A 17,371-nucleotide genomic window follows, 5' to 3' on the forward strand; every position below is an offset into this window, starting at 1 on the left:
AAATAATATAAAAGTAAATAAAAAAATAGTACATTTATTGTAATACAAAATTTGCATGTGCCATATTGTGATTCAAATTTAAGTTAACTTTCAATATGTGATAAATTTAGATGTGTACTTTTGGCATACCATTGAAGCAAACATTTTTACATGAAGGGCTAGATTTTAGCAATAGATCACCAGTTTACATCTTTATTGAACATGCTCTAACTACCTGTTAATGATTGATTCTCGTCAACGAAATAAAGGTCATAAAACCAAAATTAAGATATTAAATCAAAGAGCAATATAAGTTAAAAAGCTTGAAGGTTGAAGCTTAGAATAACAATGGAGAAAAAAAAAATCTTTAAATTTCTTATGATTACAATGATTTACCAACCTCCTCTTTAGTGGAGGAAGTTTGGTATTTATAAGAGGCTCTACTCGCCTCAATTTACAAGTAGATTTTCTTGTGTGCTAGGAGACAAATTAGTATAATGTACACCTGTGTATTTTCAGATAGAAGAGTCATGGCTATAGGGGTAGTGGCTGCAACTTCATGGTTGTTGGGATGTCAACGGCGGATACCACACTTGCACGACATGCATCCACCACTTGTCAGGTGCAAAAGTTCAAATCAATTTTACTATTTTTTTTTATTGGATTGAATTGGTTTTAATAAATACTAGATCTAAAAATTGAATGGATCCAATTTGATAAAAAAATATTAGATCGATAATTTCAAATCAATACAATAGATAAACATAAAATACATCAAATAGATGGAATCGATCTAATTAAATAATCAATTGATCGATCGGATCAGATTGTAAAATCTAACATCTAATATATAATTAGATTAAATTAAAATTAACCAAAAAATATTAAAATGTGATCCAATAACATTACTAAATTTCCACGAACAACAAAAGAATACTAAGTCACATATCTTTAAGCTTTTAGAAGTTGGTTTTGCTGTAGAAGAACACATTGGACAAGCAAACTAAGAGATTCCCCTTTTTTGTAAATTAGCTTTGGAAGATTGCATAATGAACAACTTGATATTTGTTTGGGATCTTAACCCAAGAGATATTTTCTTTAACAAGTCTAGTGATATTTTCCACTACTAAATTATTACAATTATAGGCAAGTCCAATAGAGTGAATTCCCTCCAATTGGAATTCAAAACCACAACGGTCATGACAGCTGGACCCCACACCCACATCCCCACAACGGTCAGTTTCAAATTTTGAAACGTCCCCAATTTTTTTAAAAACCGACTTAAAAATTTGTCCTTTTTATACCCTAAAAAAACCCTAGCTGCTCAATCATATTTTCTCTTGTAAAAAAAAGTAACCGAAAAACCTAAAACAGAAGAAAAAGCAAAACCTAAAACCAGAGAAGAGAAATGAGAGAGTGCATCTCGATCCACATTGGTCAGGCCGGAATCCAAGTCGGTAACTCCTGTTGGGAGCTCTATTGCCTTGAACATGGCATTCAGGTTGGTTTTTCTTCTTCTTCATTTTGTGATTTATTCTCATTTGGATCTTACTTACAATGATTCTCTTCTCTTACCCAGCCCGATGGTCAAATGCCCAGTGACAAGACCGTTGGAGGTGGAGACGATGCCTTCAACACGTTTTTCAGTGAAACCGGCGCCGGAAAGCATGTTCCCCGTGCTGTGTTTTTGGATCTAGAACCGACGGTCATCGATGAAGTGAGGACCGGTACTTACCGCCAGCTTTTCCATCCCGAACAGCTTATTAGCGGGAAGGAAGACGCAGCTAATAACTTCGCTAGAGGCCATTACACAAGTAAGAAGCTTTTTAAATTTTTGGTTAGGTTTTTGTTTTGTGAGTGTTTGTTGAAATGTCCTTGAATTTTTTGTTCAAATTTTTTATATTTTGTTTTTGTTTTGTGGGCAGTTGGGAAAGAGATTGTAGATCTATGCCTTGATAGAATCCGAAAGCTTGCTGATAACTGTACTGGGCTTCAAGGGTTTCTGGTTTTTCATGCTGTTGGCGGTGGAACTGGATCTGGTCTTGGATCTCTACTTCTTGAGAGACTCTCTGTTGATTATGGAAAAAAATCTAAACTTGGGTTTACGGTTTACCCATCTCCACAGGTTTCCACCTCTGTGGTTGAACCTTACAACAGTGTTTTGTCTACTCACTCTCTTTTGGAACACACAGATGTGTCTGTTCTTCTTGATAATGAGGCTATCTACGACATTTGCAGAAAATCACTTGATATTGAACGACCCACTTACACTAACCTTAACAGGCTTGTATCTCAGGTATAAAAGATTCTAGCTTGATGTAATCTAGTCTTATGTTATTCTTGTTTTAGGTTACTTAATGAGCTTTTTTCTATGTTTGGGCAACAGGTTATTTCTTCACTCACTGCTTCTCTTCGATTCGATGGAGCTCTTAATGTGGATGTGACTGAGTTTCAAACTAATCTTGTCCCTTACCCTAGAATCCATTTCATGCTTTCGTCATATGCGCCTGTGATTTCTGCAGAGAAAGCTTACCACGAGCAACTTTCGGTGTCTGAAATCACAAACAGCGCTTTTGAACCATCTTCAATGATGGCCAAATGTGATCCTCGACATGGAAAGTACATGGCTTGTTGTTTGATGTACAGGGGAGATGTTGTACCAAAGGATGTGAACGCAGCAGTTGCCACCATCAAGACCAAGAGGACTATTCAGTTCGTTGATTGGTGCCCAACTGGGTTCAAGTGCGGTATCAACTACCAACCACCCACAGTCGTTCCAGGAGGTGACTTGGCTAAGGTTCAAAGGGCTGTTTGTATGATTTCAAACTCCACAAGTGTTGCAGAGGTGTTCTCTAGGATTGACCATAAGTTTGACTTGATGTACGCAAAGAGAGCTTTTGTGCATTGGTATGTCGGTGAAGGTATGGAGGAGGGTGAGTTTTCTGAAGCGAGAGAAGACTTGGCTGCCCTTGAGAAGGACTATGAGGAAGTTGGGGCAGAATCTGCCGAAGGTGACGATGATGATGAGGGAGAGGAGTACTAAGAAAAAGCTTTCATTAATATAAGTATGTGTTCTGCCAATGGACTCATTGGTCTGTAACTGAGATTACAAACATCTACTATCCTTGTTTTTTAATTTGATGTTAATTACATTTTGTTCTTTGGTTGTTGAAGTATAACAATTGTTCATTTTGCTTAAAAAAATTCCAAATTTTTCATATGTTGAAACTGAACATATGGATCAACATGATTTTGCTCGCTTCTTGGTTATTTTAGATAATGATTCACTTTGAGAGTGAAGGCTTATTTAATTAACCATCATCAATTTTTTTAAATAAACATGAAAAAGTTGGGATTGAAAAAGGCTTATTTCTCCTCCTAGAACCATTATTTCAGACTGTACAGAAAAAAGGTAAAAAGAAAAACTGCTTCACTATCTATCTCTCACTACTTCTTGGTTACTGACTCCTCCCTAATCTCTAATCAAAGAAACATAAACAATAAGCTAAAGAAAGAAAAGAGAGAAAAAAGTAACTAAGTGACCGAACATCACACATGTCTTCTCAAGTTCCCAACTTCATCATCTGCTCTGCTCAGCTGATTTGCTTTTGTTCTTATTTTCCTGCCAAATTATATTATATTATTATATTATTTGTACAGAAAATAATAAGGTAAAAAAATATACTAACAAATCCTTATATTAAATACATAAATTATATTTTCATTTGTGAAATGAAATCAAATAGTCTCAGATATGATTCAGATCTCAAAAATAAAAAATATTAAAATAACTGTGTCAGAAAAATGTAATGGATACCGCTGGATAATTTGTAATTGAATTCAACCAATTATATTTTTATTACTTTTTAAAAAAATTTAGAAGAAAAAATAGATTTCAAATATTACAATTTAATTATGCAGAAAATTATAACTTAATTATTTTATTCTCATTTAAAATTTATGTTAGAGAGAAGAGAAACGCTGTCGTTTGAAATTTGAAATAGAAAATGATGAATGGTATTATGGTATGGTGGCTATGGAGTATGGATGCGAACCTTTGTTGAAAAGATGTCTTCAGTGCAAAGCCCTGACATTTTTATCAGGGTTTCCTCCGCCGAGAGGTGAACATGGTAAGATCGGCCTTGAGAAAACCACTACGTTCAACGAAAACCCACTATTATTGATACTGATGTTACTATTATTACTCTCACCTAAATCCTCCCCCAAATGCAAATCCTCTTCTCTAATTCTCAGAATCTGACTGTGTACCAACTCCTTCTGCTTATTCCTCCTCCCACTAAACCCTCCCACCGACCTCGGCGACTCTATTTCCTCCGACGATTCTCCGCTCTCTTGCTCCGTAATTTCTCCCGCCTCCGAACAAATCATATTCCCCTTGGATTTCATCACCAATACCCGATCGATCGAAGGTTCTCGAGAATACTCTTCTTCTTTTTCGATGATATTCTTCTTCTTTTTCTCAATTTCCTTATTCAAAACCGTCATCCTTACACGAAACGACACCGTTTTCAGTAATAAATAATTTTGATTCGAAATAAAAATGCAAAGCTGATCTCTCTGAGGAGAAGTGAAGAGGCTTATGGGCTTATATTGTGGCCTTTCGTTACGTGAAGTAGAGGAGAGATGAGCTCTCTCTCTGACACGTGTCCGAAGAGTTAGGTAACGGAGTCTTCTCTTTCTTTCCAATTTTTTATTTTTCCTAATTCATTTTAAGAATTTTTTTTTTTTTTGACAATCAACTTTTTAAGAAACTTTTATTTACACTCTAAACCTCATTTTAATTATTTTTATCTTTCATAAAAAAAATATATATTAATTATATTAATTTTATTTATTTTTTTAATTTACATTTTTTAAAAATATACTTATTAAATAAAAATAAATTATGTTATAACAAAAAAAAAATAATGATACAAAACTTTATCAAAAAAGTTACATATAATTTAACAAAATTATAAAAATAAAATTAAAATAAGTATTAAAATTAACACAAAATATTATGAATACAAATTTTAAAAATTATTTTAAATTTATTTTTTATTAATTTAAAATTTTCTTGGAGTGCATTTGGAACTATTGATTTTGTGTGTAATTACTGTAATTAAAAGTAATTGTGTGATTCTATCAACACTCTAATTCTCATAATTTCATAAAAATTGATTGTAATTATATTATGTAATTATAAAAAATTATTATTTCAAATATAAACTATTTTTTTGTGTAATATTATTTGGGAAATTTACAAAAATACTGGAATTTGGGTTAACTTTTACAAAAATACTGTCACACGGAATTTTTTTCAAAAATACTGTGTTTTTATAAAACACCAGTAAAACACAAAGCAGAACAACTCAAAACAACAGTAGAACACTAGTAAAACACCAGTGAAATCTTAACACTGCAGTATGAAACTTATAAAAAAACACAGTAAAAAAGTAAAAAAAATACTGCCTGACAGTATTTTTGTAAAAAAATTACAAAAGTTAGTATACCATGTAAATTTTCCTATTGTTTTAATAATTGCAGAATTATTTTTAAAAAATTTGTAGTAGTGATGAATAAAATTTCCGATTCCTTTACCGTTGGCCTAATAAAACGACATGTGATTGTGATTATTTATTGAATATGAGGGTTTGGAAGACCAGTCTAACGGAGCCGTTGCCGTTTGGTAAGGAACTGGTTTTAATAATCGGATCTCTCTAACGGTGCCACGTGGACTTGACTTTTCTCTATCATATTACATATTCAGACGTAACGTGACTTTAGACTAATTAATTAATTAAGTTTTGTAATTAAAATGTAAACATTGATTGAGTACTATATTTATATTATATGTGGGCTAGTGAGATTTGTTTAAGGGTTCACATCAAAATTTGCCTCTACGTGTTTTGAAGGTGGTGAGAGTTTTGGTACACCTAGGATTCCATCACTTTGATAGGATAATATATCCAAGAGTGTTTTCACACGTGGCAGAATTTCAGTACACGTGGCCCCACTTTGTTGGACTAGTTGTGATGTAAGGCCAGGACACGTAATAATAATATGTCAACTTCATAATGTACCAAATTAACCGTTATATTTTGGTAAGAAGGAAGTACAAAAATATGGATATGAAATTGAGTATGTTGTAGAATGTTATACGTGTAAAACATAGATATGAAGATTTAGAGGGGCCCAAATAAATAGGTAAGGAGCCTTTATGTGGCTATAATAAGAATTGGGATTTAAATGAAAATTATGATTTGATTAAGAATTTATGCTAGTTAGATGAAACTTTAATATATATTAATTTTTTTTTTTTTTTTAATTTTTTAGGTCATTAAAAATTTATTAAAAGTGAACGAAATTATAAAGAAATTGTGGAATTCAAAAATTTTAATAGTTCGAGAAAATTTTTCACTGATTAAAAAAGTTGTAAAATTTAATACATGTTAAGATTTAAAGGACAAAATTAATTAGCATAAATTTATTTATTATTAAGTTAATGTGGTTTCACTATAGGATTATATGATGGCAACAATGATTGTAAATGAGTCTCCTCGTGGCATTAAAGAAAACCGTGAAATAAATGTGGCATATTATGTCGTTATTGGGTATGGACAAATGTCTTACTATGCTTGATACAATCATACAAATTAATACAATAAATATATTTATTGGAGAGAAGGGAAGATGTTAAGATAAGTTTGTTTTTGTTTAAGTTGTGGAGACAAAAGCTTTAGTCATCATTTAATAAAGAAATAATATAACATTTAAATAAAGTGCTTCTTCAATTTCTCATATGCCTCGTCAATTAATAAATGAGTGTTCTGTGATTAGGAGTGTTTCGTCAATTTTTCATATATTATTTAGTTATTTTTTTTTTTGTCCAAACTAACATAAGAGGAGTTCAAAGAATAATAGAAATTCTACATAGTTTTGAGAGGATATTAAGACAACAGATTAATTTAGCAAAATCTACTGCTTTTTTTTTGGTAGGAATGTAAATAGAGCTATTCAGAAGGTTGTGTGTGATATTTTAAATATAAATGAAATTGATGAGAATAATATGTACTTGGGTCTCTTAAGTACAGTCGGTCTAAATAAATTTAGTATATTGGGCTTTCTAAAAAAAAAGAGAAATTTACATGGTATACTAATTTTTTGCTAATTTTTTATAAAAATACTGCCAGACGGTATTTTTCATTTTTTTACTGTGTTTTTTTTAAGTTTCATACTGCAATATACTGTGTTAAGTTTTCACTGGTGTTCTACTGGTGTTTTGTTGTTGTTCTACTGTTGTTTTGAGTTGTTCTGTTTTGTGTTTTACTGGTGTTTTATAAAAATACAGTATTTTTGAAAACTTTTCCGCGTGACAGTATTTTTGCAAAAATTAACCCAAATTACAATATTTTTATAAATTTTCCAAGAAAAAATGAAAAAATTTATACAAAGTTATAATAGTAAACTCTTATCACGTGCTAAAGTTTGAATACAGCATAAGTATACCACACACAATTTAACATACTTGTGTGTGGTAAGACATTTAAATTAATTATGTTTATTTAAAATAAACACATTTGTTAACAAAAAAAATTAAATGTAAAAAAAAAATAATAAAATTTGTTAAATGTAAAATATATCTAAAAATTATGTGATTCATATGAAAAGATATTATAATAACTTTTGTAATTCTATATATTAATATTTTTTTCTAAAATTTCTTTCCTTTCTTCATTGTCGTAAATTATGTGAGGTTCAGTTAGGAGATTCACTAACTACTTGCGATGATTTTATGTATTTATGCACAATTTCATTGACCCCCCTTTTGAATCAAAAATTTTGTGACCTAATATTAAATTACACTAATACCAATTTAACACCTTTCTAAAGTCCCCCTTAGTATTTATTTATTTGTTTTTTGTTAGAAAATCCAAAATTTTGTTTATTCTTAGGAAATCACTTTCTCGCCCCCCCTCCAAAAAAGTATCAATTTGACCTGATTTCATTTCATTGACCATTCTGAAATGGGCCATCTTATTTGATTTGGGCTTGGGCTTTTACTTACCCAAGAGTTTTGATCGTCTCTACCGCGGCCTTGCCCTAAACCCTGTACTGTACTCCACTCCAAAACTGCCACTTCAAGCGGCCACTTCTTCTTCTTCCTTCTCTCTCTACTGTATTAGCAGAGGGAGAGAGAGAGAGAGAGAGAGAGAGAGAGAGGAAACTGTGATATTGTAGCTTGCGAAAGCTTCTTCGATAAGTAACAATGTCAGCGAAGTGGAGAGCTATACAGCATCGTCACCGTTTCACTTACAACGCCGTCGTTTTCCCGGACTCCTATGTTGAATCACTGAACCTATTGCCATCGAATATAATTTCCTCTGCAAAATTCTTTTCCCAATTGAAAGTGTTTATCTCTCTCAATTCTGTACACGCTCAAGTTAACCACGCTAAAAGTCTTGCTTCGGCTTTTGGGGAGATATTGGTTAATGGAGACGAAGCTCAAGTTTCAGAGGCGGCCAGGTTTTTCTTGTGGATTTTGTTTTTGGATAATTCTATGCCTTTGCATAAAACCTTAGTGTCTGGTTTGGCTAAGGCACGTAATTCTCAGCCTGTGATTAGCTCGTGCTTTCGTACTCTCTGTGACGAGCATGGTGGTGGTAAAGGGAAGCGGTTTTGTGTGTCGAGGACGGCTTTGTCAATAATGGGTATGCCTAAATTGGGTTACTTGGTTGATATTGTTGAAGAATGTGCCGTTTTGATTGCTTGGGATGCAGTTAATAGCTTAAATGGTTTTGTTTTGGAGACCAGTGATTTGGTTAGGCCTTCTCCTATAGTGATGGAACAATGTCAAGAGGCTTTGTCTTGTTTGTATTACTTGCTTCAGCGTTTCCCTTCTAAGTTCAAGGATTGTGATGCTGACTCCAATGTATTGGCAATGAGTTTGACTGTGGTTTTAAGCATTTTGAAGTCTTTGGCGTATTCCAGGGATTGTTATGTGGCTGCTGGGGTGAGTTTTTGTGCAGCTCTGCAAGTTTGTCTCAGTCATGAAGATCTTGGCTTGGTCATAATGGAAGGTATTTTTCATCATCCTCTGTTTAGTTTGGATACCAAGTACGAGATTAAGTTCAGAAATGCAATTGCCAAGGTTCCTTATAATGGGGATCTCTGTTCTGAAATAAGTAGTTTTTCTGCTTTGAGTAGACTTTGCTTGATAAGAGGGGTACTAACGGCAGTTCCAAGAACAGTACTTAACACCCATTTTGTTTTTCCAAGTAATGATTTCAAAGGGGTCGATGGTTATAATATGAACGGTGGCAACACTGTTAGGACTATATTATATGATGGAATTTTGCCTGAGCTATGTAATTATTGTGAGAATCCTACTGATAGCCATTTTAACTTTCATGCATTGACTGTGATGCAGATCTGTTTACAACAGATTAAAACTTCCATGTTAGCTAATCTTACCAGCCAATACGGAATTTATGATCCAATTCCAGAAGATATGGGGGCCCGTGTACTGAAAATTATATGGAACAATTTAGAGGATCCTTTAAGTCAAACTGTCAGGCAAGTTCATCTCATCTTTAATCTCTTCATGGATATATACTCATCTCTTCATTGGTCAGAAGGTAGTGAAAGAATAAAGTCGTTTTTGTTAAAGATTACTTATGATCTTCTTCGCCTTGGACCTCGTTGTAAGGGAAGATATGTTCCTTTGGCTCCATTGACTAAGAGGCTGGGGGCAAACACTCTGTTGGATATGAATCCCCACTTGCTTTTTGAAACTATACATGCTTATATTGATGATGATGTCTGCTGTGCTGCTTTTGAGGTGTTTCTTAGAGTGCTTGCGTGATGAGTGTTGGAACAGTGAGGGTATTGAAAATGGTTATGCTCTTTATAGAGGGCATTGTTTTCCCCCTTTACTTTATGGGCTCGCTTCTGGAGTCTCAAAGCTCCGCTCAAATTTGAATACTTATGTATTGCTTGTTGTACTTGAAATTGATGTAGATAGTATTTTTTCAATGCTTGCTTTTATATCTGTTGGACCAAGTGGGGATGACAAGCTGTTGTATCCTGAACTTAGTAGTGCAAAAATGGAACTGCGAGTTGAACAAAAAGTGGCCATTTTAGTTTCACTACTTAAGGTGTCTCGTTTACTTGCTTTAATGGAAGGAGATATTAACTGGTGCAAAGATTTTAAAGTACCTGAGATTGGGCTTGATACAGAATTCATTGATCAATATGCTCTTGTTTGCATGAAGGGAATAAATGTAGAAATCCGTGTTGAATGGCTGGTAATGGCATTGACCCACGTGGATGAATCCCTCCGTGTTGATGCTGCAGAATTCCTTTTCTTAAATCCTAAGACATCTAGCCTGCCATCCCATTTGGAGCTCACCTTGTTGAAGGAAGCAGTGCCATTGAACATGAGATCCTGCTCAACGTCTTTCCAAATGAAATGGTCAAGCATGTTTAGGAAGTTTTTTTCTCGGGTTCGAACAGCTCTAGAGAGATAATATAAGCAGCATAATTGGCAACCATTTGATCAAAATAGTGAAATTGTAGTCACTAATGGAAGTGAGGAGGGTCAAGCAAATAGGGCAAATAATCTGTTTCACTTTATGAGATGGTTAAGTTGCTTCCTATTTTTCTCTTGCTATCCTTCTGCTCCCTACAAGAGAAAAATTATGGCTATGGATCTGATCTTGATAATGCTTAATGTTTGGAATATCTTGCCATCTGTTAAAGAAACATGTGATTCATTTTCTACAGAAAGGTGCCTTTCTCCTTACAATGAAGGAATTACCTTACCAGATTCTACTTTGTTGCTAGTTGGATCAGTTATTGACAGTTGGGATAGGCTGAGAGAGAGTTCTTTTCGTATACTATTGCATTTCCCAACCCCATTGCCTGGAATTTCAGATGAAAACATGGTTCAGAACATGATTATATGGGCTAAAAAGTTAGTCTGCAGTCCGCGTGTGAGAGAAAGTGATGCTGGAGCTCTGACTTTAAGGCTCATCTTCCGTAAATATGTCTTGGACCTAGGTTGGATACTAAATGCCTCAGTTAATGCTGTTTGTTTGAGACCTAAACTGGAAAATAAGGATGGAATGGTTCTCAACTCTACATACCCTGTGATAGATTATATAAAATCGCTAATTGATTGGTTGGATGATGCTGTAAAGGAAGGGGAGAGGGATCTGTCTGATGCATGCAGAAATAGCTTTGTTCATGGTATATTACTTGGGTTACGATACACTTTTGAGGAATTGGACTTCACCTCTGATGCAGTGATGTCGAGTATCTCTGGAATGAGACACTTGTTGGCTAGGCTCTTGGAGCTTGTGTTGCGAATAACTTCACTTGCTCTATGTGTAGTTTCTGCAGATGCTTGGCATCTGCCGGAGGATATGGATGAGCTGGTCGATGATGGTACTTTCTTGCTAGATGTTTCAGAGGAAATTGATTTGCAGGCACCTGCGCTCAAAGACGAAGAGAAAAATTCAAAACTGCTACAAAATAGCGGGTCTTCAGGACAGGCTGTAATGGTTGGTTGCTGGCTTGCTATGAAAGAGGTAGTTAATTTTCAATTGTCATCTATTTCATCAACCTGTAATTAACTGTGCCTCTTGTTGAAGTTCAACTGTTGATGATTAGAAAGTCATTAGCCAATATGCGGACCATTAGACACCTGACTTATGAGATGTTATCTTATTGTTCCTGCATTTTAAGGATTAGATTTATTAATAAAGTGAGATCATATTGCTAATGGCTATGCAATAATATACCTTTATTTCAGGTTAGTCTTCTCCTCGGGACTATCACAAGAAAGATTCCTTTACCAGGTAACACGGAATCATTAGACCCTGAAGGTATCTCTTCCAATGGTGATGGTTTTTCAGATATGACATCGAGTGCGATGCTCGAGGTTAAACAACTTGAAACAATTGGAAATCATTTTTTGGAGGTCCTTTTGAAAATGAAGCGTAATGGTGCAATTGACAAGACAAGAGCTGGATTTACAGCTCTTTGTAATCGTTTACTTTGTTCAAATGATCCTCGGTAAGTTATAATTTCCTTAAGCAAATTAGTGTGTTCTCAATTTATATTGTTGCATTTGCATGCCTTGAAGATAATAAATTTACTTTACATGTGTCAATTTCATTCAATAGCACTGCACTTCATACCAGAAAGAATATAACAAGGGAAAAACTGATCTGTATTCTACTATTTACTTATATGCATTTTTTAATATGATAGATGAGCATTCATTTATCTACTTAGAACATATGAATTGATTAAAGTTATCCAGCTTTAATCTGAATAAATATGGCAACACACTCTTACATTATATTTGGTTGGGAGGAATATAAAATTTTATGATGGACAAATTAGGATTGATAAGAAATAAGATTGATAGAAAGAGACATATCTTTTCTTATTGCCTTGTATGAAGGAAAGAAAAACTTGATAAGTAAAATACTAATATAACCATTAAGGGACACATAATTTACACTCAAACATGGCAGAATGTTTCTAACAATATTTATTTTAGAAATAAGTCTTTACAATGTACAAACATGAGTGGTTATAAACGTATACCACATTATTTTTAAACTGGTAACCTTTAGTTCAATCTTTTGTGCTGCCTACTATAATGTTATTTTTACGAATACTTGTAACCTTTAATTCAATCTTTTGGCATTGTCTACTATCTTCTGTAGTTACTCAATAGGTAATGAATCATCAAGTGCATTTTCTGTTCAAAGCACACTCACAAAGCCATATGTTTGTATTTTCTGAAATGGATTATTCTTTTTCAGGCTTTGTCAGTTGACAGAATCCTGGATGGAGCAACTAATGGAAAGAACAATTGCCAAGGGTCAAACCGTGGATGATTTATTAAGGAGAAGTGCAGGTATTCCTGCTGCATTTATTGCTTTATTTCTCTCTGAGCCAGAAGGCGCACCCAAGAAACTTCTTCCCCGGGCTTTACAGTGGTTACTTGATGTTGCTAATAAGTCTTTGCTGGATCGAATTGAAACTAACAACTCAAATGGTGACTTGTCAACAAAATCAAACCAAGAGCTTGAGTGTAAAAGGTCACCTGAGATGACTGATAGTAACATGGCCTCTAAGATCCGTGATGAGGGTGTCATTCCTACTGTACACACATTTAATGTCCTTAGAGCTACTTTCAACGACACCAACTTGGCTACAGATACATCAGGTTTTGCTGCTGAGGCTCTAATCCTTTCAATTCGCTCATTCTCTTCCCCGTACTGGGAAGTCCGAAACAGTGCTTGTCTTGCATACACTGCTTTGGTTCGTCGAATGGTTGGATTCCTCAATGTTCAAAAGCGAGATTCGATACGACGTGCACTAAGTGGGCTTGAGTTTCTTCACAGGTAAGGTTTCCATTTTTAGTTACTGAATTTAACTATTGAGGTTCCATATGGGAGGTTTTCCTTTTAATTTGGATTCAACTAAGTCAGTTCTTTCATTTCATAATATTTTTGATCATGTTATTGCTTTTCTGTGGTTACACAATTTATTCAGTGATGCCTTTATTCAAGTTATTTATAGCATATGAATGTCTCTATGTTTTCTCTTTTGGCAATCTAGTCCGTAAAGATAGGCGATCAAGTCCTCAAGTTTTAGAACAGAAATATTTGTAGTTCTGGCTCAAGAATATTTTTTTATAGCCGTCTCTGGTGCCGTTATTTATGCGTAGCTTGTTTTTTAGCAGAAGGTTATTTTTTTTTAATTTGAAATATTTATGTATACTTATGTAGTGTTTAACTGAATTTTATTTTCTGTAGGTATCCCTCATTGCATCCATTTTTCTTGAATGAACTGAAAGTGGCAACGGAGATGCTTGGAAATGGATTGTCTGAAGATCCAAAATCTAACCTTGCAAATGTTGTTCACCCTAGCCTGTGCCCTATGCTTATTCTTTTATCCAGGCTGAAGCCCTCAACAATTGCAGGTGAAATTGGAGATGAACTTGATCCTTTTTTGCTCATGCCATTCATTAGGAAGTGCTCAACTCAAAGCAATCTTCGTGTCTGTCTTCTTGCATCCAGAGCTTTGACTGGTCTAGTATCCAATGAGAAATTGCCAACTGTGCTCCTCAACATAGCCACTGAGTTGCCTTGTGTGGATAACCAAGTAACAATTGAGAAATCTGAAGGACGCCGTCATGTTTCATTCAACTGGATTCATGGAACACTGTTGCAGCTTGGGTCTCTCCTAGCTGATCTCTCAAAGAAAGATCATATTTTAGGTGATTTGATTCAAATTCTTTTCTTGCGTTCATGGATTGCATCCCCTAGATTGTGTCCTTGCCCAGTCCTCAACACCTCTTTTCTGAAGGTGCTTGACCACATGCTAAGTATTGCTAGAACCTGCAATACAAGCAGAAGCTTTCATGCTATTCGAAACCTACTTTTGGAGCTATCCTCGGCATGCTTAGATGTAGAAGCTTCATATGGTCTCTCATACTACGATCCAACTACAGCAGAACTTCGTCAGCAAGCAGCATTGTCATACTTCGGTTTGTGTATTTCAAGCATCCGATGAAATTACTGAAGACATTTTGCCAGTGCCACAGCAGCCTCCTCTGCTTGAATCAAACTTGTTGAAGATGTCTGAAATGGAGAATACTTTTTCAGGACTCCAGGAAAGGCTGGTCCGTACTTTGTCAGATTCAGCATATGAAGTTAGACTTGTCACATTGAAATGGCTATTTAAGTTTCTAAAATCAACAGAATCTGGTGCACAATGCCTTGACGTGTTTAGTAGTGAAATTAGGATTATTTGGGGCTGGTGCAATACGAATCTCCAGCCAACACTACTTAAGCTCTTAGACTCGGAGAAGAATCAAAGATGCTCATACTATATTCTGAGGACTCTTTTCACCTGGAACTCTCTTCAGTTTCGGAAAGTACAGGACAAAAGACCCACTGAAGCAATTTATATTGGTACACTGAATTGTGATTCTGTGTTTGTGCTTTGGGATAAGTTCATTTCCTCATACAAGCTTGCAAGGAATGCCAAAACCCGTGAAACGCTCATTTGCTGTATTGGCGTTTGTGTGAAGAGGTTATCTTCTTTATTTTCTTCCTCTATTCTTATTGATGTAGAAGAGAGAAAACTGACTGGTGTCGTTGAGTCCGAACAAATTGAAAAGTTGGCCCAAGTATATGATAGAATTGCCTATTTCACAAACTTAATTAAAGAGCGAAGTGTTTCATCTGAGACAGCCAGTATGCGTATGGCAGCAGCGGAATCGATTATAGCCTCTGGTTTGCTAGAGGAAGCTAGGCTTGTTGGTTCTTTCGTATATGATAGCCAAATACCACCTGATAATTCGGCCACTTGCTTTCAACCAGATGAAGCTGTTAACATGTATGCTCGTCAAATACTAGATTTATGGTTCATATGTATCAAGCTTCTGGAGGATGAGGATGATGACATTAGACTAAGGCTTGCTAAGGATGTTCAGAGATGCTTTGCATGTAAAAGATCTGCAAGAAGCTCTCATACTGGTTTAGTTCCAACCCAAGTGGACAAAGTGATAGAATTGAGCTTTGAGCATCTGTCTTCCATCTTTGGTCATTGGATTGAGTACTTTGATTATCTTTTACAATCGATACTGAATGCAGCAGAAAGCTACGAAGTTTCTAATGGAGATCTTGTTAGACAGGTTTTTGATAAGGAAATCGATAATCATCATGAAGAGAAGCTTTTGATCAGTCAGATTTGTTGCTCCCATTTAGAGAAGCTACCAGTTTCAAAATCTTGGGCAGTCAACTTATTGGACAAGCCACAGTTTAGAAAGTATCTACGTGAGTGGAGACTCAGATTTTCCAATCAGTTGACGACATTTGCGAAAGACCACAATGCAAAATATGGTGGATCTAATTGGCTTGGCGGCGTTGGCAATCACAAGGATGCATTTCTACCACTATACGCAAATTTACTTGGCTTTTATGTCCTTTCAAACTGCATTACCAATGAGAAAGTTGAGGATAATGCAGTTCTGCTGTCTGATGTTGCCGATCTCGGAAGAACGGTTATTCCTTATCTTAGGAACCCTTTGATTTGTAACCTCTATTTGTTAGTAGTAAAATCACATGAGAAACAAATTGGAGCAGCCATTGAAGACTTTGCCCCTGGATTTAGAGAAGACCATGCAATATGGGATGGTTTTGAACCTTATTTTCTTAGGTAAGGGGCCAATTTGTATGATAAGACTTTCTATTCAAGCTATTCATTGGGGGGATTCTCTTGAAGACCAAATTTTTGCTACAAAGCCTCATGTATTATATGATTCATTTGATCCTAAAGTGAGTCTGATATATTATACACTCTTTAGATTTATTACTCTTAACTGCACTAGAAGTTTTGCGCAGCTCTCTTACTACATTGGCTTGCCTAATATGCATAAATCGATCAAATATAATAACAATCGACAAATCCAATTATAATCGACGGTTAAACATTAGATATTCAATTGTGATTGAATTAGGTTGAATGTTATTTTTGAATATCTAATTAGATCAGATCAGATGTTGGATATGTAGTCTAAAAATTTAATACATTCAATATTTAATCGAGCTAATTAATATTTTTATATAGTTTAATGAGTAATTTGATTTTATATTGTTATACGTAAAAATATATATATATATATATATATGAAAATTAATATTAAGATTTTATTTTATTTTTTATTTTTGAATTGGATTAATATAATTCAATCTAATAGATACCGAACTTAATATGTTAGATAGATTTGATCTGATTTAATATTGTCTAAAATATTAGATAAATCCTATTTAAACCATTTGTATATGAAATACAATCTAATACATTGGATGTTGGATCGATTATTAGGTTGAAGTTAATGTCTAATATCGAGCTTAGCATGACTTGATTTTAAATATTAAAAAGAACTAATTATAATTTTTACTCATAAACTTTGATATTTACCAAATTATGACTTCAAAACTTTTTTAACCGTTAATTTTTTTTTTAAATTATTGAAATTTGTTAGATTTAAACACTTATGTTCAATTTCATTTAAACTTACTAATTCTATAGTTTATGTATTAAATGATGCTCTCTAAATTTAATATTTACTAAATTATTCCACTGATTTTAACATGTTAAAGATTTTTAACGCCTTACAAATTTAAGAAAAATTTGAAGGAGATAATCTATATATTTATATATCTAAATAAAGGAAAGTTCAAATCCTGTTAGGTGGCTCTCTATAATAGCAGATTAATCTAATACAATTTTCTAATTGTTCCAAAAAAATTCACAATTGTTTTACATTTTTACAATTAATGTTTTTTTTTTCAATCAA

At 34.2% G+C, this 17,371-nt stretch overlaps 2 protein-coding genes and 1 pseudogene across 2 annotated transcripts; 2 read left to right on the forward strand and 1 right to left on the reverse strand.

Annotated features, from left to right (window-relative positions):
- Window positions 1-1,093: 1,093 nt before the first annotated feature.
- LOC115699267 (tubulin alpha-1 chain) lies at window positions 1,094-3,224 on the forward strand. Its single transcript, XM_030626599.2, has 4 exons — window positions 1,094-1,480; window positions 1,559-1,793; window positions 1,905-2,275; window positions 2,366-3,224. The coding sequence occupies exons 1-4, from the start codon at window positions 1,388-1,390 to the stop codon at window positions 3,020-3,022; spliced, it is 1,356 nt and encodes a 451-aa protein (XP_030482459.1). The 5' UTR covers window positions 1,094-1,387; the 3' UTR covers window positions 3,023-3,224.
- An 809-nt stretch (window positions 3,225-4,033) lies between these two features.
- LOC115699274 (uncharacterized) lies at window positions 4,034-4,582 on the reverse strand. Its single transcript, XM_030626610.2, has one exon. It carries the CDS (start codon window positions 4,483-4,485, stop codon window positions 4,054-4,056), a length of 432 nt encoding a protein of 143 aa, XP_030482470.2. The 5' UTR covers window positions 4,486-4,582; the 3' UTR covers window positions 4,034-4,053.
- A 3,484-nt stretch (window positions 4,583-8,066) lies between these two features.
- LOC133030356 (uncharacterized) lies at window positions 8,067-16,395 on the forward strand (annotated as a pseudogene).
- The last annotated feature ends 976 nt before the right edge of the window (window positions 16,396-17,371 follow it).

Source organism: Cannabis sativa, chromosome 8 (genome assembly GCF_029168945.1).
Source record: "Cannabis sativa cultivar Pink pepper isolate KNU-18-1 chromosome 8, ASM2916894v1, whole genome shotgun sequence".
Taxonomy (NCBI): domain Eukaryota; kingdom Viridiplantae; phylum Streptophyta; class Magnoliopsida; order Rosales; family Cannabaceae; genus Cannabis; species Cannabis sativa.

Bases quoted from the DNA above. Each gene is read 5' to 3' on its own strand.
- LOC115699267 (XM_030626599.2), top strand. From the start codon at position 1,388: ATGAGAGAGTGCATCTCGATCCACATTGGTCAGGCCGGAATCCAAGTC. The intron at 1,794-1,904 runs GTAAGAAGCTTT...TTTTGTGGGCAG, and splicing joins CGCTAGAGGCCATTACACAA to TTGGGAAAGAGATTGTAGAT. The intron at 2,276-2,365 runs GTATAAAAGATT...TTTGGGCAACAG, and splicing joins TTAACAGGCTTGTATCTCAG to GTTATTTCTTCACTCACTGC.
- LOC115699274 (XM_030626610.2), bottom strand. From the start codon at position 4,485: ATGACGGTTTTGAATAAGGAAATTGAGAAAAAGAAGAAGAATATCATC.